Source organism: Rhopilema esculentum, chromosome 5 (assembly GCF_057945365.1).
Source record: "Rhopilema esculentum isolate cy_ngs chromosome 5, ASM5794536v1, whole genome shotgun sequence".
In the NCBI taxonomy this organism is placed as follows: domain Eukaryota; kingdom Metazoa; phylum Cnidaria; class Scyphozoa; order Rhizostomeae; family Rhizostomatidae; genus Rhopilema; species Rhopilema esculentum.
In genome coordinates, this window is record NC_142819.1 from 11083442 (window position 1) to 11107839 (window position 24398).

The 24398-nt window shown below is 36.6% G+C and overlaps 1 protein-coding gene across 1 annotated transcript; it reads left to right on the forward strand.

Annotated features, from left to right (window-relative positions):
- Positions 1-540: 540 nt before the first annotated feature.
- Positions 541-24026, forward strand: LOC135689749 (ATP-dependent 6-phosphofructokinase, muscle type). Its single transcript, XM_065207082.2, has 26 exons — positions 541-985; positions 4121-4194; positions 4374-4451; positions 5683-5784; positions 6611-6754; positions 7114-7181; positions 8415-8456; positions 8752-8796; positions 10101-10143; positions 10780-10845; positions 11041-11136; positions 11661-11753; positions 12148-12273; positions 12904-12968; positions 13383-13467; positions 14373-14516; positions 15259-15329; positions 15753-15843; positions 16076-16228; positions 16566-16730; positions 18684-18748; positions 19071-19182; positions 19638-19740; positions 20048-20153; positions 20715-20824; positions 23169-24026. Exons 1-25 carry the CDS (start codon positions 685-687, stop codon positions 20812-20814), a joined length of 2538 nt encoding a protein of 845 aa, XP_065063154.2. The 5' UTR covers positions 541-684; the 3' UTR covers positions 20815-20824; positions 23169-24026.
- The last annotated feature ends 372 nt before the right edge of the window (positions 24027-24398 follow it).

A 24398-nucleotide genomic window follows, 5' to 3' on the forward strand; every position in this document is an offset into this window, starting at 1 on the left:
TTGAAATATCAAAAGAATCACTGTCAACTCAAAATGAAAGATTATGCAACAAAAATTCTTCATTACTCATATTCTCAAAAATTTTCTTTCCAGCAGTTTCTTTTCCTTCAACAATTTTTTGAGAAACTTCCCGTCAACAAATAGACCTTGGAAGCGAAGTTTAGGCTCTAGAAAAAACAAAACTTCATCATTTGGTGCAGGCAACAAAGTCTTTCTGAATCAGTTTTCTCGATCTATTCCCTTAGCCAAATTCCCATTTTCAATTTTCCATTCCCATTTTCAATTTTCTGTTTGTCTTCTTTGGTAAATACATAGTTACCAAACTTAATCTAAGGTCATTTTTAGAATATTACTTAGTTAACTTACTTACAGAATGGTAGACTAGATTTCTTTCCGCTTTGCCTAAAGAAATTATTTTGCTATCCAGAAAATTGGAGGGGCCATGTCCCCCTGTTTCGCCGGCCCTGCTTTTCTGTCAACAAAAAAAATGGACAAGATTGTTTGACATGAGCGAGTAATGTGGCGGTTCCTGCGAAGGAATTTCCCTCCTTTGTATGGCTTCAGGATAACTTGGTGTTGCACTGACATCCGTGGTCACTCCTCGCAGATTCTTTCGTCTGGAAAGGCCAAAGTTTGTTCATTTGGAAGGCCTGTTCCGTGTGCCAGGCATTGAAGATTGCAACAATGTTGTGGTTCATTTTAAACATGGTTGCATATGTGATGCGGAAGTTTCGGAGGGAGCCAAGAAGAGCAGCGTTAATGGAGACAGATGGTTTCCCAGTTTCTAATGGAAGGGCAGGTTACAAAGGCCACTGGAGGTCACCTGGAAAACGAGCTACGCCGAGGAAAGGTTTCTCAAATGAGCCTCCAGAATCCTTTTTCACAAGAACTGGGCCTGGAAGAAAACTACGGCGAGAATCGTTTGTGAATGTTGAAGGAACAGGCAAGTCGATTGCTGTCCTCACCAGTGGAGGGGATGCCCAGGGTAAGTCCGGCATGTTTTGATGCTGTCCTTTGTTTTTCTAGCAGGCAGGTCGTTTTTGCACACCTGTTTTAGGGCTGCTACAATATTTTTGTGTAATTTTAATGGGAGATAATAAGAACTTCTTTCCATTAATCCAGTCTGCATAGTATATATACGTCATGTAGCACATCAGTTCAGTTTTGTAATTTAAAATTTCACATTCCCTGTCAATTCAACATGCAAAAGCTAAACAAATCTACTTTACACCAATAAGTGGAGCAAAACTGAAATTAACACACTGCTAGATTACCTAATAACGGCAATGGTTCCATAATATTTATAAAGTCAAGTTAGGAAAATCTATGGAAGCAAGAAGATTGTAAGTGAGGGAATTCCTTAAGGAGAATTTCTCTCAGTAGCTAGAAGCTAATCAAGGAAAGGGCATCCCCTGTTTTGAAGATAATTATTGAAAATAATTGATATTTTAGGAGTTTATATAAGGTTGCAAATATGTTAGCACTCCTATGGTTGATAGTTGTTTTCAAAGTGAAATGCTTTGAGTTTTCTACTAGAGCTATTGATTTCTAAAGAAATTTTGTTCCAGCATTGGGCTCCATGATCACATTTTTCTAAGACTGTATTAGATGGTATTTCTGCAGGGCAATTTTTGTGTGACTGACCTTTGTCTTGTATCTCCCTAGCACATGCTTTGCAGACTGGTATCAGGAAAAGGAGTCCAAAAATTGCTATAGTAACAGAGCAATCACTTTGACATAAGCAAAACTATCATATAAGCCAACTGAATCACAGTTTTATTTCAATTCAATCATAACCAAAATTTCCTTTATGACTACAAGAATTTACTTAGTAACAAAATCTTACTTACAAAACTGGTAGACTTTCCAGAAGTTTTTGAAAATTTGGTTATGTTTGCAGATGACCTTAATTTTAAACTTTTTATATCAAATAAAACATTAATTTCTTGAAAAATAGATTTTTTAAACTCTTTGTGATAAGAAGTAATCCTATTTTTTTTAAAAAGGAATCTGGTATAAGGTCATATGCAACTCTTTTGCTTGTTAGATATTTTCCCTCAAATTTAGCCACCAAAAACATTTCTTAGAATTTTATTATCACACTATGGTTCTCTACAGGGGGCTTGACAAACAGTTCCTGTTTGTGCTACAGCTGAAAACAAAATTAAGCAAAATTAATCACCATTGTTCTGTTTTCAAATGAAGCTTTCACCAGGAAGTAATTCGTCCTGCCTTTTCAAATGTATGCATTCTGAAATTAGTCATATTTTAGCTGTTAATGGCACAGTACCCCATAAATACATAAATGAGCTACAATAACTTCAAAAGTGTATCTTCTAACAATTCTCCTCAAGACCACAGCTTTCTATCCTTAGGTATTGCTGCAAAAAAGTATAAGAGGTGTCATATCTTTTGTACTTTCACAGTTGTAATGCTAGGCAACAGAGGCATCACTCCTTTCCATAAAGTCTTAACTTCAGTTTAATTCTTATTTCTTGTGTTTAACTTTATTTTTGATGTGTAGGGGTCAGGCTAGATAATCTGCATGCAATTTCAGCTAATTACTCAAAGGCGAAGATTGCTGTTTTTTTATAAAGATGAACCCTTTATCAATATCAACCCTTTATCCAGAACAGATGTTTACTGAAATATTTCAGTGATGTTTTCAAAGAGCCTCTGAATCTGTCTATGTGGCAGAATGTCTAAAAGTTGGTTCCCTTTGAAAGAATTTCTCTGAGGTTTTCCAGCCAAGCTCCTTTTATACACCTTTTTGATATCCGCACGCTTACTTTGCATAAAGAAATTGAAGCGAGAAATTGAGTGAAAAATTTGCCACAGGCCTATGTTTACATATAGATACGGCGTTTACTGGCGACTAAATATTGTCCAAATTGGCATCAAAAGTATTCTAAATTTTGTGGATTTGATTCCTAAACAATCTTTGTAGTCTTTTATCTCAAAAGTGGGTCTTTAAAAAGCTTCTGTCAATCATGGTGTTCTAACAGGGTAGGGAAGTCGCCGATCAAAAAAACAGCGCACGATGAATCTCAAACAGGTTTTTGCAAACGAAAGAGCTCAAAAATTTCCTCTGCCTGACGAGACTCAAAATTATGGGAAGTAAACACGAGTTAGCTGCAACAGCATTTGTTGCTTATGAAAACAAGGCCCCAGTTGTGGAAACAGCAGCAAGTACTGCCTTCTAAAATCTTCATGCAGACCATTGCAAGGAATCTCTGATGCGCCATATAAGCTTTGGACATGCAATGAGAAAAAATTCAGCGAAAATTGTTTCAGCATGTCCCAAGTATGCAATCATGTATAGCAAGCATGTCCCAAGTATGCAATCATGTATAGCAAGCATGTCCCAAATATGCAATAATGTTGATGCTGATTTGTTTTGCATTGAGGCAGCCATAAGGATGGAACTTTCAAATCCATCTTTTACCTGTTAAAACATCTAATCCATTAATGTCTCTAATCAGAATTTAACTTGAAAGTCAGAGAGGTGAAGAGGTGAAATTGACGTAAGCATTGGCAATCATTTTTTGTAAACACTTCATGAATGACGAAAATCTTTTTGTCTCCAAAGTTTTTGCAGGCAGTTTCTACTTTTGCAAGAAATGATGCCACAATTTCCATTGACCATGTTTGAAACCGGCCTAACCCTGTGTAGCCTCTGAAAGCACGACACATGACAGAAGCTTTTAAAAAAGATATTTTTGAGACTAATGACCACGGAAGATGTTTAGGAATCAAATCCACAAAACTTTGAATACTTTTGATGCTGTGACTAGTCGCTAGTGAACGCTGTATCTATATGTAAGCAAAGGCCCCGTGGCAACTTTTTCACCCAAATTCTCGCCCCAGTCTCTTCAAGCAAATTAAGTGGGCGGATATCAACAAGGTGTATTATTTGCATATTTTGATCTTTTGTACATACTTAGAGAAAAATTTTATTTGAACAGGGTTTAGCAAGAACTACTTAATTACTATGGAATACAGATGCATTTCCACTTTTCACTTTCTTAGTCCACATTTCTGTTAACTATGATAAGCCCAATTAACTGAAGGGCTCTTTGGCAGGACATTTTGGCAAAATTATAGCTTTTCTACTTTGAAGGGATGAATGCAGCTATCAGGGCAGTGGCAAGGCTTGCAATTTACAGTGGTGCAAAGGCATATGCTGTTTACTGGGTATGTACTTTTGATGAATCCTCGTTCAATACCATAGATATTTCTGATATCCACACAAGCATAGAAATCTGGGAATTCTTTGAATTTGCTTCTTTATTGATATTGATTCCTGGCACTTTCTTGCCCTTTTTGTCTGTTGCCTAGTAACTGATTTTATAGAGACAATTATTCTTCTCTAGGGTTACCAAGGCCTTGTTGATGGGGGAGATAACATAAAAGAACTTGAATGGCAAAGTGTCACTGGCATTACACATCTAGTGAGTATTTTATCTAAACTTTGTGCCAGTGTTAAAATTTTAAGACAGACAAAATGACTGTCAATCCAATGTAATAACTGCATGCACACTAAGAATTGCAAAAGGCAATAAATTGTTGAATGGAAGCAAAAAAAATTCATTTTGATGATTTGTTGATGGTCATTTCACAGAAAATTGACAATAAGCTTTGTATGTGCAAAATGAGAAAAAGCTGTGGACAATGTCCTAGATAACTCAAAACTATATAGCCCTGAATCAAAATGATGTTTGAAAAAACATTGAACAAACTTAAAATAACCTTATCCGATGACTTCAATGTTGCGATCAATTTCTAAGATTTGCATTTGCAACAACTAATACCATTAATGTTTTGATGATATTCTATCTGGTTTTCTACATGACCACATCTACAAGAATCTGTCTTCAAATAAGATTGTAATTTCTTATATGCATTATTATTTACTGTTAATGAAAATGCACAAACTTGAAAATTCATTTGAAAATGTCAAGACAACCTATGTGGAGGGAAACATTGTTTATTTGCTTTTATTAAGATGAAAATGGTAATGATGCTGAAAGTAATAAGAATTTTTCAAGTGACAAAAACTTAAAAGAAAAACAAGAAAATGATATTTAGAAAAATCTAAATTTTGCTTGAGGGATAATGCTTTTATTCATAATCTGTCGCTTTTTGGTATCCCTATAGGGTTTCCAATTTAGCATTCCTCCAATGAATACTCTTAAGAAATTTTGAGATATGAAATATGAACACCATGAGTTTCTGTGGAGCTTTTTTGGCAGTCTCCTTCATTTCACTTAGAGAAGGCCTGATACTAAAGCCACAACAAATTGGTTATGATCCCTCAGGAATCATCACTAAAAAATTTATCAACCATCATACTGCAAATTTTTACTACAATTTTCGGAAGTGTATTCTAAGTGTTTGTTCTCATCTGCAAAGTCAGTCCTTTTTTAAGCATATACTTTGTTAAAAACAGTTACAAGATGTTGAAAGCATGTGTACTGTTGGATTTTAAACCCATTGCTTAAGCCGCTTTATATCAGTCTTGTTTCTTTACTTTAGTTTTTTTGGCCTATAATGTTTGTATTTTACAGACAATATACTTAGGGGTTAACATGTGTCCAAGATTTTCAAGCTTTTGTTGGATAATCATATTTCTACATCAACTAAAACTCTGAAGTTTTAATTTTTTTGTACTTAATGTTCTAGGGCGGAACTGTAATTGGAAGTGCTCGTTGTAAAGATTTCAGATCAAGGGAGGGTCGTAGACAGGCAGCTTTCAACCTTGTCACAAGAGGTATTACAAACTTGGTAAGTAATAACGATCAGAGAAGAACTAATTGGCCCCAAGAGCTTGAAAAGTCTCTAATAGTGGCCGAAGTGCCTAAAATATTGTTTTGCAGTCGTTATGATAATGGTCCTTGTGATGACAATTATAGTTAAATTTTGCATTGATAAATCAGCAGAACCAAGAAAGAATTTAGATATTAATCATTGTATGTTAGTTATATTCTCTACTTTACTTAAACTCCCCTTGAACTAAAAAAGATCTGTAATCTAATTGCTCCCAGTTTCGCTTCCAAGAATGATTTTAAAGCAAAGGTTTCAGAGTATATCCAAATTGAGTGGCAACGTGATGTAGTGTCAAGGGTAAATTATAAAATCTTTAGTTTAGTCCAATAGAGTTCTTAACTGATGACCAAAAAATTCATTTTTAGAAATTTTGAATTTGGATCCCATAACCCAAAAAGTATCATTAAATACCTCTAACTGTACGAAATACCTCTAAATCAGTCAAATGTCTGAAATAAGACCTCACGAACACAGGCTCTTTTTCCATCAAACCTCTGTAATCCAGGTATCTGTTCATTGCTTTACGAACAGAACCATTTAATAATAGGAATCCGTTAACAAACTTCAAATATTTCATTGGTCATATCTTATCAGATTTTTTTCTATTTTGAAATATCTCATAGTGCTGTAGGTTATGTGGTGAAAATTTATGACGTCACACTTCAGAACACCAAGCATGCGCTCGTTTGTTCATATCTTAGGCATTTATAGTCGTCCACTTTACAAGAGTTTGTTAAAGCATATTTCACTTTCGTTTCATATTTTATTTTATTTTCTTTCTCAGGTAATTATAGGTGGCGATGGAAGTCTTACTGGTGCAAATGAGTTCCGACAGGAGTGGCCTGAGCTTTTGAAAGAACTCGTCGAAGAAGGCAGAATTAAGGCTGGCGAAGCTGTGTTGCATGGCCATCTAAATATTGTTGGAATGGTGTGTTGCAGCTATTCCCATGCATTCGTGCATTTTATGGATTAGAAACTTTTGCTCTAGCAACAAGTCAAGGAATAACAAGTTTAATGCAAATTTCGAGGAGGTTAAAGCTGCCTTGTGCCTCCTATTTTCGTCCACCATTAGAGCTTTAAGGCAAAGAGACACCTGTGTTATTGAAGTTCTAGGATTCGTCCTGAAGCTGGTAGCTAGGCCAAAAATTATGCAAAGTCCAGTCCCTAGAGTTTTTCCTAAACAATATAGAAGGATAAAAAATTGTTTTCAGTGATTTGATATAATGAAGCAAATATATGCGCTTTCCAAAACAATTACAATTGCTCATTGAAAAATCTTCTTTTTAGGTTGGCAGTATTGATAACGACTTTTGTGGCACAGACATGACAATTGGTGCTGACTCAGCACTGCATCGGTAAAACTCTTTAAAGCGTACCATGTTTATCCTCCTCTTTTCTGCCCTTTGGCAGCATGTTTCATATTACAATACTGCTCTCTTGCGAGCATTTGTTCAATTTTAGTGACAAGCCTCCGATTGCATGCAACTGTACTGACCTGTTTCTCGTGCATTAAAGCAAATTTGGGCAGATTTGGCATCTAAAGGAGTTGAAAGCCTTCCCAATTTTGCAAACATTTAAGAGCCGCTTTGTTGTGGATCGATGTTTACTCGTTCTGTTTACTCGTCTTATTAGCTTTTAAAATCACCTTGCTGGCATTTCGTCGCCGTTTTTTTAATTTCTTCGTCATTCTTTATACACCCACGTTTCCAAACTCATATAAATTAGTTTCTTATTAATTTTCCTTTCAGTTTCTTAACGGCAAAATAATCTTGTTTGCTTTTCTTTTTGTATCACTTGATCGTGGTTTTCATCTGTTTACAAAAGGACTTGACGACGTTTCCAAAACAGAACTTAATGTCATTTTATTCTCCCAGCTTTTATGCTAGTAGTGAGTACTTGATTACCATCTTACCTGTCTCTCACCTAACCCCCTTCAGTTATTCAATTTTTGTAATATCCTGCAAAAGGACTGTTTTGTCCGATGCGCGTGTTTACATATGCTGGCTTATTTCAAAATTGAAGTTTCGGTCATTGCAAATTGAAAAATTGGAGTTAAGCTGTATCAGAATTCAAAACTAATGAAGCCAGCCAAAATGTATAAATTCTAGCTATGCTTGAATGAGAAATTTAATCGTTTACAGGGGATCCTATTGGCTGTGAAACTGCATAATTTATGCACGATTGGCGAGCAAGTATGACTACTGATGGATTGTCATTTAACAGACATTTCCATGACAATCAAGATACAACTTTTCCTGAACCCAAGGACGCATTTCGCGGTGCTTATAGAGACACACGTCTTAAAATGCATACTGTCCGCCTATCCCTGCTCGATTCCGTAACAAGCAATCGGTTCCATTTAGTACAGCTCATCTTCCAGTATTTTAAATGCAGCCAATTCTTTAGTGTTCATTTTAACGCCTGTTTTTTGACGGCCTACTGACAGTCGAAATGTTTTCTGTAATGCAACGACAAAAGAATCCTAGAATGACGTCACGACCATGAAGGGTTATTGCCAGCGCAACGTCTTCATAATATTTTTGCCCTCCACGTGCCTCCACCTAATTATTTATATTTTCATTTTGAAGGATTGTTGAATCAGTTGATGCGATATCTACAACTGCAGAAAGGTATCTTCATTATCAGAGATTTCGTCGACAAGAGCTTTGTCCTCAACAATACTATTTACTTCTTATGCAAAGTGAATTAAAAGATGCCTTACTCGATTTTTTGCGTTAACAATCTTTTATTCCTTATTGAAATTCAAACAAAATATTATTATAATTTTGCTCTCTTTCGAAAAACCTCCGCGTTTGTTCAAATTTAGAATTTTTGTGAAACCTGGTCTTAGGCCCCATCTGCATTCGGGATATGACAATTTCGATATTTCTTGCCATTGTTTATTTGCCTAATTGTTTGTTTCAGCCATCAAAGAGCTTTTGTGTTAGAAGTGATGGGAAGGCATTGTGGGTGAGTGAATTCATTTGTCGCTTTGCCAGTCAGTTTTTGTTTTGAGGCTCTGGCTACAAGCCGTCTTTGCTGATTCTTGGATTCAAGCTAATGCAACAAAGTATGATCTTCACTTTACTTAAGTGGGTTTCAGTTAGACTAGTTACGTCATACAACTCTTTTCGAATACAGTGGTCATCGAAAGAAGTAAAGATTTATTTGATCTCCTGGAACTCTTCAATGACAACATGAAGGTCTGACGGGGGGGGGGGGGGAGTAACTAAGCATAGTTTTGGACGGGGACGCGCCATTTTGGTTCAAAATTTAGACCCATAATTCCGCACATGTCTGGAAAAATGTGACCCATAATTCCGCAAGTCACAGAACATTTTCCAAGACACAACAAAAACTTCAAACAACTTTTGTATGTCCTTTGTTCTGAAATTTTAACATTACACACCAATCTCTCGATTCCAAGAGCATTTAGGGAACCCATTGGTGTAAGTCAGGTGTTCACAATATAGCAATCCAATTCATTATGTAATCCAAGAAAGTGCAAAACCTGTGCTGACATGCAACAACAAGGTTTCTGTTATCTTATTGGCTAATGCCTGACAGGCATCAAATCAAAGTTGATCTTGCAACCTTTTACATGATCGGATTCCCTTAATGCAAATGGTTTATTGTGGTCCTTGTCTTTTGGGATCTCAAGTCCCATCAAAGTTGGTGCTTGGCTCTACAATTTTGGCACTTTCAGCCCTTTTATTGGCACTTTCAGCCCTTTTATGTTGTGTAATCCTGGTTGTTTGTACACCATTTTTATTTGTATTCCCGGAAAATGTCTCTTTAAGAGCTTCAGTTCCATTATACCCATGGTTGTCAAAATATGATTTTTGCATGCCTAATGATGTTGCTAAATTCCTAGCTAACTTTTTTTCCAAAATGGTACCGATAACTCTGAATATTTCTTCAAATGGTACCCATAATTCCGCTCATAATTGAAAAGCTGATACCCATTATTCCGCATTTTTTGGAAAAAAGGTACCCCTAAATAATGGCACGTCCCCGTACGTCAAACCTATTAAGTTACCCCCCTCCCCCCCCCCGAGGGTCTGACTTTTAAAGAATCACAATGTGTGAAAGGCAATAAATTGTTTCACGGTTGCTGTTTATCAAGGCTATGGTGAAATTCTAAGGCCATGGTGAAATTCTAAGGCCATGGTGAAATTCTAAGGGTATTTATGGTACATAGTATTTCTGATATCACTAGCAGGTATTTCCGTCAAGATAGCAGTTTATCGATGATCCTTTCTTTTTCGTTTTAGTTACTTGGCTTTAGTTGCAGGCATAAGCGTTGGTGCCGATTGGGTGCGTTTCAATATCTTGGATTCCTCAAAAAAAATTTATTTCACCTTTTTGTCAGCGATTAAGGGATTATTGCACCAAATACAACATACCTTCCTCATGTTTAACTTCGACAGAAATTAATGACAGAACCAAATGCTTGAGAAAAGCGATCCCAAACTTTTATTAAAGCTGCTTTGTATGATAGATCTGCTTACTGTAGTTTGAATAAAGCTAATCGGCTTTTTTGGTGGTTTTATTGAACGTAATTAAAAATTTAGCTTCATTTATTAAACTTAAAAAATAATTTCAAGGTCATGAAAATGGTTCAGTTTCTTCTCCAACAAAAACATTTTAACAGACTTCTTTGGAACTGAAAATTCCGAAAAACAGATAGCAAACTTGCAGTGGCATATATCATGACCGAATTTTCAAAAAGCTTGAATGTTTGTAGTTGATGCAAATAATCATTTTGTTTGGTCCTTATTCGGGATCACAACGGAGTGAGGTGTGATGGATGCTACTTAACAAGATCGAAATGAGGGATGCCACCTAGTTACTAAAGTAGCTTGCTTTCAGTTTTCATTCGGGTCATCTTTAACTGTTTCAAGATTTTTTAAAATACGAGCCCTTATTTTATTCATTTTAATTTTATTGTAGATATTTATACCAGAGTGGCCTGTTGAAGATGACTGGCAAGACAATTTGTGTACCCAGCTTCGAAAGGTGATTTTTTTCATGTCAACTTGGATCTACCTGAGCCAGAGTAAACCACTTTAGTATAGGCACAGCAAGGGGTATTGTGCGTAACAAGCGTTCTTTTTCATGTAAACATGTGCTTCTCCGTTATTCCTGTGTAATCTGTTACCGTCAAGGCACTCCATTTTTTATTTTTTATTTAAAACAGCAATTTTTATCTAGGGCAGAGAAAATGGTCGTCTGCTCAGCATCATTATCCTCGCCGAAGGAGCGCAAAACATCCACGGTGAACCTGTAACCGCCAATCAAGTTAAAGATGTAAGTGGACCAGATTTAAGGTAGCCGTGTAGGAACTAGTAGAACAATTTTAACGCGGAGCGGCATATCAGATGTGATAATTGGGTGCAATAGTTGGGTGCAATAATTTGATGCGATAGTCGAGTGCAACAGTCGGATGCGACATACACAAGTATTCTGTAGCTATTATCATATCGCGTATTATCAGTTCCTTTGGGCCAGGTAAGTACACGTATGCCGTAAGTATTTTCAGGCTCGTGCGGTCCTGTGGGTCAGAGGCTTGTTTTAGACATTCCCTTCTTAAGTATTGTAAGTAAGGTTTTAAAGTTTATTTGATTAATAGCTGTTTCCTTTTTAAGATTATATTGTAATTCATGTTTTTTTATCGGAGGGCCCCTTGAAAATCAACTTGTTGAAGGGCAACCCTCCTTAAAAGAATTAAATATGATATATAGATATTAATATATAAATATATGAAATAAGTGGACCTAATATTTTTAGTGACTCACGATATGCTTTTGCTATTTATCTCTTCGCTGTTTTAGTTGATTTGTAAAAATCTCGGCTACGACACAAGGGTGACAGTCCTGGGTCACGTGCAAAGAGGAGGTGCTCCTTCGGCGTTTGATCGTCTTCTCGTGAGTCGCATTTCCTTTTATTCTTCAACGAACCCAGCATCAGCGGATCAGCGCATTTAGATGTTCGTTATTTTTTATGCATCGCTTAATAGTGAACAGCATAACCAGGCTTACCAAAGCATAAAAATTTGTAAAATTTATCGACTTTGACACGGATCTTTGTTATAGCATAAATGAATATTACCTTTATTTCATATAATTCAAATTCGTTCATTTCTCTATGTTTTACCAATTGTCACAGCTAACCCCTCCACAGTTATTTCCCAAGAAAGGGCTTTTGAGACACGAGAAACATATATTTGTTGAAGAACAGTATAAAGTAAACGGGATTGCCAAATTTGGAGGCAAAGATCCTTTTGTCCTTTGATGAGTTTGCTCTCTGGATACATTTTAGGCCATGAGGCTTGGCGCCGAAGCTGCGCTGACTGTTTTGGAAGATGTGAAGGATATGCCTCCGCAGGTGGTTTGTCTTGATGGCAACCAAATTGTTAAAAAGAACCTCATGGAAAACGTCGAAAAGGTTAGCTTTATGAAAAGCTTTTTGGTTTGATAGAAATTTCCTTGAAGAGCGATTTTTTAAGAGCAATTTTTATAAGGGAGCAGTTTTAAGGCTTTCATGCGCCTGTGAATCCTGAGTTTGTGTTGCCGAACACATTATTGCCTGAATAGTAGGAGCAGCAAAGAAAATTTTTTACTGTCTTGGGTGGAGCTGATGGTGGGTGGGTACGAAAAGAAATCATCTCTTACACTCAAGTTGGGAGATGTGGGGATTTTGGGCCATTGTCGGCAAAGTGGGTAGAACATAATTCGCAAGTCAATTTATGGATTCAAACTCTGCCCAGAAACATCCTGTGTGGAAGTAAGAAAAACTGGGCCTCTTACTGTTAACCCCTTAGTATTTGACTTACATGGCACACGATTTGATTATTATAAGGAATCAAACGACCCTTCTCTCGCTCCAAACTCTTAGGATTTTGGTCTTTTTGTTTATTTATCTTAGAATTAAAAGAATTGTCAGAAAACCCTTTGCTTTTTGCCCTTTCAGACGGTTTTGCCCAATTTTTTACCTTTCCCGAAATAGATTTTGTTTCCCGATATCTGAGCCTTTGCTGTCTCGTTCTTTAATTTTGATGTGAAACCTTTGTTGCAGTGTAACGCTATTAAGAAGGCATACGCGGAAAAAGATTTCAAGAAAGTCGTCGAGCTTCGTGGAGCGTACGTATCCTTGTTAGGTACCATTCTGAGTTTTGTCAGCATTTAATATGTATTAGGGTAGATATGGTTTTATATGGTACAGTCCAGTAGTGACTTTTAATGCCATGAGTATGGTTATTTTTCTTGCAAAAGAAACATTAAAAAAAATACTCAGAGACGTGTGTTGCATTTGGAACATAGACTTATTTAACCCATTCAAAGGAGCACGAACTGAAATATATTTTGAGTCTGATCTTGGTTTCCCATTGATGATAACTAACAATGGGCGAAACATTTCTTGTATCTTTTACCCAAGTTCTGGAGGCAGCTAACCTCCGATGCTAAAATTTACCTTCAACTGGTATTTCCAAAAGACTGAAAAATAACTTATACTGCTGGAGCCGCCATAATTCCATTTTTCGTTTTTTTATCCAGCTCTTTCAAGAGAAACTTAGCAGCCTACAAAGTGCTGAAGCTATTTGATCCAACTCAGTGTAACACGGATGGAACATGCAAAATGGTACGTTCCAGTGATCACCAATTCTCGCACAGTTTTCCTTTGTATACCAACATGTCTTCATGCTATATCGCTTTATTTGTGATTGACTGTTTTGCGGCTGACAGCATATTTGCTTAGGCCGTTTTTAAATATTCTTTCGAGTAACACTTCCTGAATAATCTTTGTTTTGTAACAAATGATCATTGGAATAAGTACAAAACTGAACAGAAATTAGCGTAAAAGGTAAATGGATCCCCCAACAAGTTAACCAATCGCACCATTCGCGAGATTAACAGTCTCTCACCGCCGCGAAGAGCTGTATCCTGTCTCAACAAACTTCAGTTTTCATTTTTTGTATAATTTGGAATGCTACTATTTTTTCACCCCAAAAGAATTTATGAAAATTGCATATATATTCATTTTGATACTTTTAATTGTAACTTATCTGCATATATGAAGTGAAATGTATTAATGAAGGAATAGTCCGAAGAATAGCGAGAGGAAAACACCTCCTGTGATGAAAGTTTATTTGTTCAATGGCGGACTGTCATACATCAAAAAGTTTATTTTTTGTTAGTGTGTCATAGCCTGTTTATCAACGATTTTGAAAAGAATAGATCAACGATATCGCTGCCCCCAATGTTTATATGAACAATTGCTATTGCTAAACTTTGTTTTGTTCTCTTCATTGTTGTTGCATTTGTTTTTTCGTTGTTGATTTTACTTTACCATCCATTGATTCCAGACGCTCCTAATCACTTTTGCTTTATGAAAACCGCTGCGCACCATTTATCCAAATGGATTAGAATTCAATCTAACTACGTCTTTTGACAGTGTTTGTATTCATTGATCCGTTGATTATTGCTCATCACTCAATCAATGATTTCATATACTATGTTTCTATAACACAAACTGCTTTCTTCAAGGGATACACGCTGGCCGTGATGAATGTTGGTGCTCCTGCAGGCGGCATGAACCCCGCTACGAAGGCGTGTGTCCGAAGCGCTTTGAACCAGGGCCATTCAGTGCTAGCTATAAGCGATGGCTTCGATGGACTTATCAAAGGCCAGGTTTGAAACTATGAATTCTACTTTGATTCTCTGGATAAAGACGCTGAATATAGACCGGTCACCGGATTCTGTGGATTTTGCATTAGCAATTTGATCAATAAACGATAAGTGGGAACAACACACGTAGAAAACTGGAACCCCACTCATAGCGCTTTCTTCATGGCGCTTTCTTTCCAGCGCCAACACCAAAACTCCCTCACCACTCCCCACCCCTCTCCTTCTACTTCCAATATCAGTCTGCTCTTTGTTGTGCTGTGGAAATCTTTCACTCGTACAAAACTATAACATGTTTTAAAACTATCTGTCACTAGTTTGCTGTAAGCAATCGTTAAAACTTCTTATGCTGGGGTGGAATATTAGTAACCGTTTTTTAATTGTTTTTGTTTATCAAATTAGAACTATTTCACATTGAATTTGTTTTCGTCGTTTCGCGCCGTTTCTGCCTATCGTTTATTACTCAAATAGCCCTATGACCACAAGATTCTTGATTAAGGACCCTGAATTTATCGTTATAGAAGGATATTTTTTCATTCACTTTGCCGTAGGAAATGTCACCCTGCCTCAAGCAATGTTTTTCAGTCAAATCGTTCTCGTTGGTAACAAATAAAAGCAAGTTGGCAAGCTTTTTGTAAAACTTTTAGCTTGAGAAGCTCCATAGTGATGCAAGAAGCATAATAACTTAGTCAGAATGCCATGTCTCATACAGGGGTTATGAATAAAGCTTTGTTTTGCCGTTTGATAGGTAAGGATGTTGGGATGGAACGATGTCGACAAATGGAGCAATCTTGGTGGCTCAAATCTGGGCGTTACAAGGTTTGCCTCCTTTTCAGTGCTTGCATTTATTATCCTTTCATTTCGGCTTCTTTTATAAAAACCTCTCAAATGTGATTATATGGAACCAATCTCAGAGGCAAGTTGGTGTCTCGTTTTCGACCTGCCTACTCAGTATTTGATTTACCAAGTATGTTACATACAGGCTTAGAAAAAGCAGATACTTCCAAAATTTCTTATACAACTAAATGCCTCAGTCAGTATATGACATACAACGAGCTTTAAACACTAAAATATTTAACTGAAAAACGCCACCGTATACAAGTAAATTTACCTGCAGAGTTGAAGTTACAAAGTAATACTAGGACGTTTGTTATAATATTTTGATCGGATTTCGTATCTTTAAGACACTTTTGAAGCCATCAAATGCCCAATAATTGCCTTACTGCCTGGCTGTCCTTGCAGAACACTCCCAAGCAAAGCAGGATTAGCTGCTGTTAACGACAGACTTTCTGAGTTTGGCATTCAAGGCCTCCTTATTGTTGGCGGCTTTGAGGTGCGTATATCAGTTAATGCCTCTCGAATGAATTCTTGCTAATAGTGTTAAAAGTTGATAATCGCTAACTTAATTACATGATTACATGATAATCGCACACTGACTGAGATTACCAGAACTGTTTATTTTTTAAATTCTGCATTTTCTGCAATTATTTGACAACTCATATGATGAGCGTGGTTAGGTTTTGTTGCTTTCGTTCTTTTACAATTCATTTGTTTTGCATAATCAGGCGTTCAACAGTGCATTGGAGCTGGCTAAAGGGCGAGAGCGACACAAAGCATTTCGAATCCCGATTATTGTGATCCCGGCCACAATGAGCAACAATGTTCCTGGAACGCACTTCAGCCTCGGTGCGGATACCACTCTCAATGTCATCGTCGAGGTCAGCTTTCGCAATTCCGTGTTATTCCATTTAAACATGTTTATTCAATGAAGGAAATTGCTCTCCATACCACTAGTCATTTGACTTATTGGTGAGCTTAATTTGGTGGAAAAGTATGTTAAATTATCGGTAGACCCCTTTTGCCAATTATAAAGATGAAGCTTATGTATTTTTTCTTGCCCTTTGTTGAAAAACTCTAAACGACTTTTAAACACTTAACCAATAAATATGGCTTCACAACTCGCAAAAGAAAGCCACATGAATTCCAGAAGGACATCGTGTGAATTTGTTCCTTTACTTGGACTTGTTTTATTATGATATTTCCATCTTTTTTTAGTCATGTGATCGTATCCGCCAGTCAGCAAGCAGTTCGCAGGACCGTGTTTTTGTTGTCGAAACAATGGGCGGTAGATGCGGTTACTTAGCAACAATGGCAGGCATTGCTGCCGCTGCAGATGCTGCTTACATTAGGGAAGAACCATTCGGTGTTTATGAACTGCTGGTAAGGACTTTGAGCTTTAAGTAGATGTGGTCAGGTGTGGTCAGATGTGGTGTGTGCTGTGTCGTATAGACATGAATTTGCACACAGTTCTTCGTTCTCTTTGAAATCAGAGAAGAATGATATTGTATGTGGTTATCACCGTGTATTCAGCCAAAACTCTCTTCCCATCCAATGCATACAAACCATTTACAATAATCTTATGACAGATGCATTGATGGCAGATAAACACATAATCATGCTTTTAAATCAGTTATTGTTGCGTTTTCTATGGAATGTGATTAAGATAATTTAATTGTATCATCGAAATAACGTCAGTTGACTTCCCATTTTCCTCCTTTAATTTTTTGACGAACCGAAGAAACTTCTCCCATGTTCAGCCATTCCAAGTCTCGCTGTTAAAAATTCACTCTTTTCAAAACTCATTTTATTTCCCAGAGCTTCAAAAATTTGGGTTTTTTACCCTCTTATTTCTTCCCGGATTCTTACAACTTGCCTTTTTTCTAAACCGAAATCAACAAATTTGATCTAGCCTATAATAACTAAACTGCAGTCTTGATATCTGCACAAATCCTTAAATTGTAAAGCAAGGGGATTTTCTGTCAGCTTGTCATTTATGGTCACGAACTGATTGTAAGCCTTGATTCTGTTTTGGCGGCTATATAGCTGTCAACTCTAAGCTCCAGGGGCCTCTATAGTGATGCCATAGCCATTAAGTGGCTCTTATCAAGAGCCACCAGGTGTTTTGATTAGTTAGCAATGTATTCTGCAAAATTTGGTCCGTTCATCCATATCATTTTAAGTCATTTTAAGTCAGGATGCATGACAACTGACATTTTTAATCTGAAATCCGTCCTTGCCTGGAATACTGCTCGCATATTAAGGGTTGTGCTCCTAAATCTTCCTTGCGCCTTCTTAACAAAGTCCAATCCAAAGCCATTCGTCTCATCAATAACTGCAACCTCGCTAAGTCTCTTCAGCCTTTTTCCTATAGGCGCTGTGTCGCTGATCTCGCCATTTTTATAGATTTTATCACGGCCATTGCTCTCAGAAGATCAGAGATATGATCCCAGGTCCCCTTAGACATACACAAAATATCAAACACGCTTCCAGTGCTGACACTTTCAAAGTCTCTTTGCCTAACGCACCAACGCGATCTCACATCTCTTCCTTCCTCTTTTGATCTTGTAAACTTTGGAATGCTCTTTTCTCTCCTTCCTGTTTCCAAGACTCTTACAGCCTGTCTTTATTCAAAACAAAAGTAAACAAACTTGATCTTTCATGTTTCCTCTGTCTCTTCCTAATCCTTTCTCTCTCTCCCTTTTTAGGGCCTAGCTATAGGCTTCTATATCTATATATTTATATAAATCTCCCCCTGCCGCCCCTGGTCTGGGCATCTTATTGAATCCGATTGAAACAGTTTTGATTTTAGAAGCTTCAATCTTGACATAAAACGAAAAAAGTTTGTACTGCGGAACAACGACGAACCCACCACTTATCGTGACTCATTTGAAATATGCACTCCCACCTCGGTCAGATTCCACCCTGCCCCCTGTGTTAGATAGGGGCGCTAATTTTTTAAAGATGTTGAACATTTTGATTGTTCCCATCTCAACGGCAGTGTATTTGTCAGATATACAACTTTTTTCAAGTAATATACTGGATATTGTTGAGTAAGAGGCAAGTAGCTTAAAAAATTATGGCAACATCAAGCAGAACCAGATAAAAGCGAAGAAAAAGTGAGGTCGTGCATCGTTTTTAACTACAAACTGGGATTTGATTAACTATTGTTAATTTCTATTAAGTATTGTGATGAATGGCAGCAGTTTCCGTTTTTGTTACTTGATGAGTTGTTTACATTGCACAATCGGTAATTCACTGCCATTTCCAACATGTGAAGTAACAAACCAATGCTCCCCTCTGTTCTCTTTCTAAATTCGACTTTCTTTCGCTTAGGCGGATGCCAACCATCTCATGTACAAATTTCAAAACACAGGGATAAAAAGAGGATTGGTTCTGAGGTAGGACCGTTATTATAATCTGATCAACAGTAGTGTTCTTAATTTATAAAGGACACTGGTTTAACACATCTTTACAGTTATTTCAAGCGTCTTGCTGTTTAGTTTTCCTTATCACGTCTCCCCACCAATCTAAATCGAGCAGCTTTCTTTTTCAATTTGGTAAGCTACAACAACGTTGATATATTTCAAGAGGCATTTGGGCTGCGTCACCCGCGAATCGCGTTTGGCATCAACAATAGATAGACCATTGGTTTTTTACTGAATCCGTATTTTTATGTAATTGATGAAAGCAGATTGTTAACGAGATGTTTTATTGCATTAGGGCACAAGAGGCAAATGAACGTTACACAACAAAATTCATTACTAGCCTGTACGAAGAAGAGGCTAAGGGAGTTTTCATTACGAGGGAGAGTGTTCTCGGACATCTGCAGCAGGTTTCATTTCAACTTGCTTTTTTGTACAGTCAATTCAGTATGATGTTATTTTTCACTTTTAAAACTTCGAATTTCAAAGGAGAGGGTAGAATTAAAAAAGAGAAAACTGAGGGATCAGGTAAACGATTTTTTATTGTGAACAACTTGTCTTTAAGGAATATGATAATTTCCCTACGCTCGAAATCCGCCAGCATCTGGATTTTGATCTCTTGTGCCGACCCCCTGGATATAGGGTAATGTGAGGGGCAATTTACTCTTGGAAAAAGCGTAGGAGATTTCAACCAAAACAGAAGGATTTCTACGGATTTTCCTATAAAACAATAGGATTTAACCATAGCTGTACGAGAATTCCATAGAATGATGCACTCATACATTCTTTCTGAACAGAAGTATAGCTCATTTATTTTATTGTCAGCCAATCTCACTTTTCAGTTCTTATAATTTGTCTGTTTCAGGGTGGACCACCATCCCCGTTTGATCGATTGAATGGTACCAGGCAAGCAATGAAGGCTGTTAGGTTTCTGATCGAAAATATTGGTGAAAACATAGATGAAAACGGTAAGATTTAACTGACATTCACGTCGCTGTTCACCCTAGAAACCACAGTCAGCAGAGATACAATTGGTTGCTGTCAAAGATGTTGTTGTTGTTGCTCTCTCTGTTTTGTGTTGGTGCTCTGCCAAACAACTTGAAGCGAATTTTAACTATGAGAGAGTGCGGTCGAATTATCTTATTTGTTGCCACAGCAAGTAACTCATTTAAGCTACCCTTATTTTTATCGAATCATTTGCTGTATTTGATTGTGTTTGCAAGGCATGATATTATGATATTATTTCCATTATTTTGTTCTGTTTTTCCTTTTCAGGAATTGTCAGTGCCACTTCACCAAACACGGCTTGTGTTCTGTGTCACGTGCGCGCCCAGACATTATTTAGGCCTGTCGTAGAACTCGAAGCCGAGGCGGACATGAAGTAGGTTTTAAATTACTTGTCATGCACAGCTACTTTTGGGTAGTTATCGGTACCGAAACATCCTCTTGAGTATTAATTCATTGCTAGGTCTAAACCTTTGCAGGAATCGCACAGTGAACTAGACCGAGTACTTGTTTCAGTGTTCTGGTTTAGAGGTAATTTTGACGTTCAATCACCCCCTAAGAGTCAGAAAAAATCTTATGAAACTTACAAAATGGTTACTTGCGCACCGTCAATGGTGTTGCAACAACAGATGGTTTTAGTATTTTACTAAGAGTAACAGCTTGACTCTCAGCTTCAGTTTGGCTCGTATCAAAAATTTGGGTTTTATTATGCTTACCTTATAAGGACTACTTATCATTGAATTTATATGTCAATCTACCGGGATGGACTTTTAGTTCGTAATAAGAAGCGTTTGCATCAACGGGCATCCCTCTGCATAGAAAAGATAGTTATTTCCACTGCGTCCATAATTCGTGGTTTCATGTGTGGCTTTTTTGTTCTGAGATAACCAATATGACATTCAATAATTCCCTAACATTTTTCTATTTTTCTTTTCAGGAACAGAGTGCCTCTTAATAATTGGTGGTTAGTTGTGCGCCCCCTTTTGCGAGTGTTAGCACGACACAGGGAGACATTCATACGAGAAGTTGACGAATAGCCACATTTCAGTAAGTTGGATGCTTATTTTGAAATATCTTGAAACTGACATCGCCATCTTCATTTGTATTACTGACATTGCCATCTTCATTTGTATTACTGACATTGCCATCTTCATTTGTATTACTGACATTGCTATCTTCATTTGTATTACTGACATTGCCATCTTCATTTGTATTACTAACATTGCCATCTTCATTTGTATTACTGACATTGCTATCTTCATTTGTATTACTGACATTGCCATCTCCATTTGTATTACTGACATTGCTATCTTCATTTGTATTACTGACATTGCTATCTTCATTTGTATTACTGACATTGCCATCTTCATTTGTATTACTGACATTGCCATCTTCATTTGTATTACTGACATTGCCATCTTCATTTGTATTACTGACATTGCTATCTTCATTTGTATTACTGACATTGCCATCTTCATTTGTATTACTGACATTGCCATCTTCATTTGTATTACTGACATTGCCATCTTCATTTGTATTACTGACATTGCCATCTTCATTTGTATTACTGACATTGCTATCTTCATTTGTATTACTGACATTGCCATCTTCATTTGTATTACTGACATTGCCATCTTCATTTGTATTACTGACATTGCCATCTTCATTTGTATTACTGACATTGCCATCTTCATTTGTATTACTGACATTGCTATCTTCATTTGTATTACTGACATTGCCATCTTCATTTGTATTACTGACATTGCTATCTTCATTTGTAATACTGACATTGCTATCTTCATTTGTATTACTCACATTGCCATCTTCATTTGTATTACTCACATTGCCATCTTCATTTGTATTAGTGACATTGCCATCTTCATTTGTATTACTCACATTGCCATCTTCATTTGTATTAGTGACATTGCTATCTTCATTTGTATTACTGACATTGCCATCTTCATTGGTATTACTGACATTGCCATCTTCATTTGTATTACTGACATTGCCATCTTCATTTGTAATACTGACATCGCCATCTTCATTTGTATTACTGACATTGCCATCTTCATTTGTAATACTGACATTGCTATCTTCGTTGGTATTACTGACATTGCTATCTAAATTTGTAATACTGACATTGCTATCTTCATTGGTATTACTGACATTGCTATCTTCATTTGTAATACTGACATTGCTATCTTCATTTGTATTAGTGACATTGCTATCTTCATTTGTAATACTGACATTGCTATCTTCATTTGTATTACTCACATTGCCATCTTCATTGGTAATACTGACATTGCTATCTTCATTTGTATTACTGACATTGCCATCTTCATTGGTGTTACTGACATTGCTATCTTCATTTGTATTACTGACATTGCCATCTTCATTTCTATTACTGACATTGCTATCTTCATTTTGTATTACTGACATTGCCATCTTCATTTGTATTACTGACATTGCCATCTTCATTTGTATTACTGACATTGCTATTTTCATTTCTATTACTGACATTGCCATCTTCATTTGTATTACTGACATTGCCATCTTCATTTGTATTACTGACATTGCCATCTTCATTTGTAATACTGACATTGCTATCTTCATTTGTAATACTGACATTGCCATCTTCATTTGTAATACTGACATTGCTATCTTCATTTGTAATACTGACATTGCTATCTTCATTTTGTATTACTGACATTGCCATCTTCATTTGTATTACTGACATTGCTTTCTTCATTTGTATTACTGACATTGCCATCTTCATTTCTATTACTGACATTGCCATCTTCATTGTCAGTTATGCAAAATAAGCATTAAGCTATTTCATTAGTTTATATCACATGCCCTCCCATGGTCTTAATTATATGTCAATATTTTTAGATAATAGCTGAAGAAAATATTGTTTATCATCATAACCATCACAATTTTATCGTCATATTCACTAGCTTTTTTGGATCATTAATTTCGAGTATTTTAGCGAAACTTTAGCTTGAGATGAAGATGACATTTTCTCAATTTTCTGAAACAGACATTCCTCAACCCTGAAATGTGAGCCGCCGCACTGTTTAAGCTGCTGAACAATTTGCTAAAAATGATTTTAATTCATGGATCAAATTCAAAGAAATATTTATTTTTCTTTAAGAAAATCAAGTTTCTGCTTCTTTTATTTTCTACAGATCTATATTCCTATCTGTATTTCTCAATTTTTTGCACGTATTAATCATCGGCCTTTGTTAGCTTAATGGATGTAGAAACTTGAAGTTCTCCTGAAACATTACACGAGACTGCAAATAGCATTTTTGCATTTTGATGGTTTTCTCCTCCTCTGAAAGTTTTTTGTTGAGCCTATCGTAAAGTAAGGTGGTGAATTTATTTTTAGGCTTGTCGGTGCTCTTTATCTGAAGAGAAAGTGTTGGCGTTCCCAGGTACCACCTTGGTTTGACTCGCAGCTTAACTTTATCAATGATTAATGGCTTAAATAAAGTATTTATTTTTGAAATCCTAAGTATGTAAGCAGCAGTGCCCCTGTCTTCGCTTCCTGAGTGCCCGTGTTTGTGTGGTTTTTCAAAAGATAGCATCGCGTCTTCCTTGTAAATTCGTATTGCCGAGGGGAACTAATGCAATTTGTCAAGTAGATTATGTCTCTATTCAGCATTTAAATTTTAGTTTCAAGTAAAAGGTCTGAAGAACCGCAAGTTTGCAAATTGATACCAAAAGTCTAATTCAGGCAGGGAGATTTCTTGGCGTATAATGGAAATCATTTGTCGAGGATCTGCTTCAAAAACTTTCGAAGCAAAAGCGCAATTTTGATTTTGAAGTTCTCCATTATCGTTTGAAAACCATTAAAAATTTCAAAAATCAACCTACGAAAGTTCAAAATCTAAAACAAATCAGACGAACAGTCCAACTAGGCCTATTAACTTTTATAAACGAACAAAAAATCTGGTTGGCCCTGACGTCTCCCAAAAGACTGGTATTTTATTCCGACAGTTGCTTGTATTTGTTTGCTTGGTTAAAGGTGTCTTCCCTACCGGCCCCTTTTTAGATGTGAATTGAATGCAAACTTTTAGCAAACGATTCCCTATTTTTTATGAATTGCCCTATCCTAAATCAAACTCGCGTATTAGTGCTTCCATATATCGTTGCTTAAATGAATTGATTTACTTGTTTTACTTAAATGAACTTTTTTAACGCTTTCGCTTACAACATCATCATCCATGAGTAGCTAATTATTCTCGCTTTTCTCCATTTCATGCTCTCAGACTCGATTGTTTGTTGTCTCGGAACTTCTGTTCGTTTCAAAAACAATTGCGGAATCACCAAAAAACAACGATGATGTGATAAATGTGTCACTGATTGGATCAAAGGGAACGTCAGCTTCCCCGCCTCTATATTGGCCCATTTGAGTACGAGATACATCAACACAAGATTACAATTATCTTGTGACCATCCTTTTTTGTTTTTCTGTGATTCGAATTTTAGCTTGATGCCCCTTTGAGCACAGTGTAGGCAATTTTGTATTACAACAGTACAAGGCCTTCTGTGAACACGTACTTCCTTTGTTTTCAGTGTAGGGACGGTTTGAATATTGATAAAATATCTGAAAACA

Coding starts and splice junctions, on each gene's coding strand:
- LOC135689749 (XM_065207082.2), top strand. CDS start 685: ATGTTGTGGTTCATTTTAAACATGGTTGCATATGTGATGCGGAAGTTT. Junction 6,755..7,113: donor ATCTAAATATTGTTGGAATG/GTGTGTTGCAGC, acceptor TCTTCTTTTTAG/GTTGGCAGTATTGATAACGA. Junction 16,731..18,683: donor TCGGTGTTTATGAACTGCTG/GTAAGGACTTTG, acceptor TCTTTCGCTTAG/GCGGATGCCAACCATCTCAT.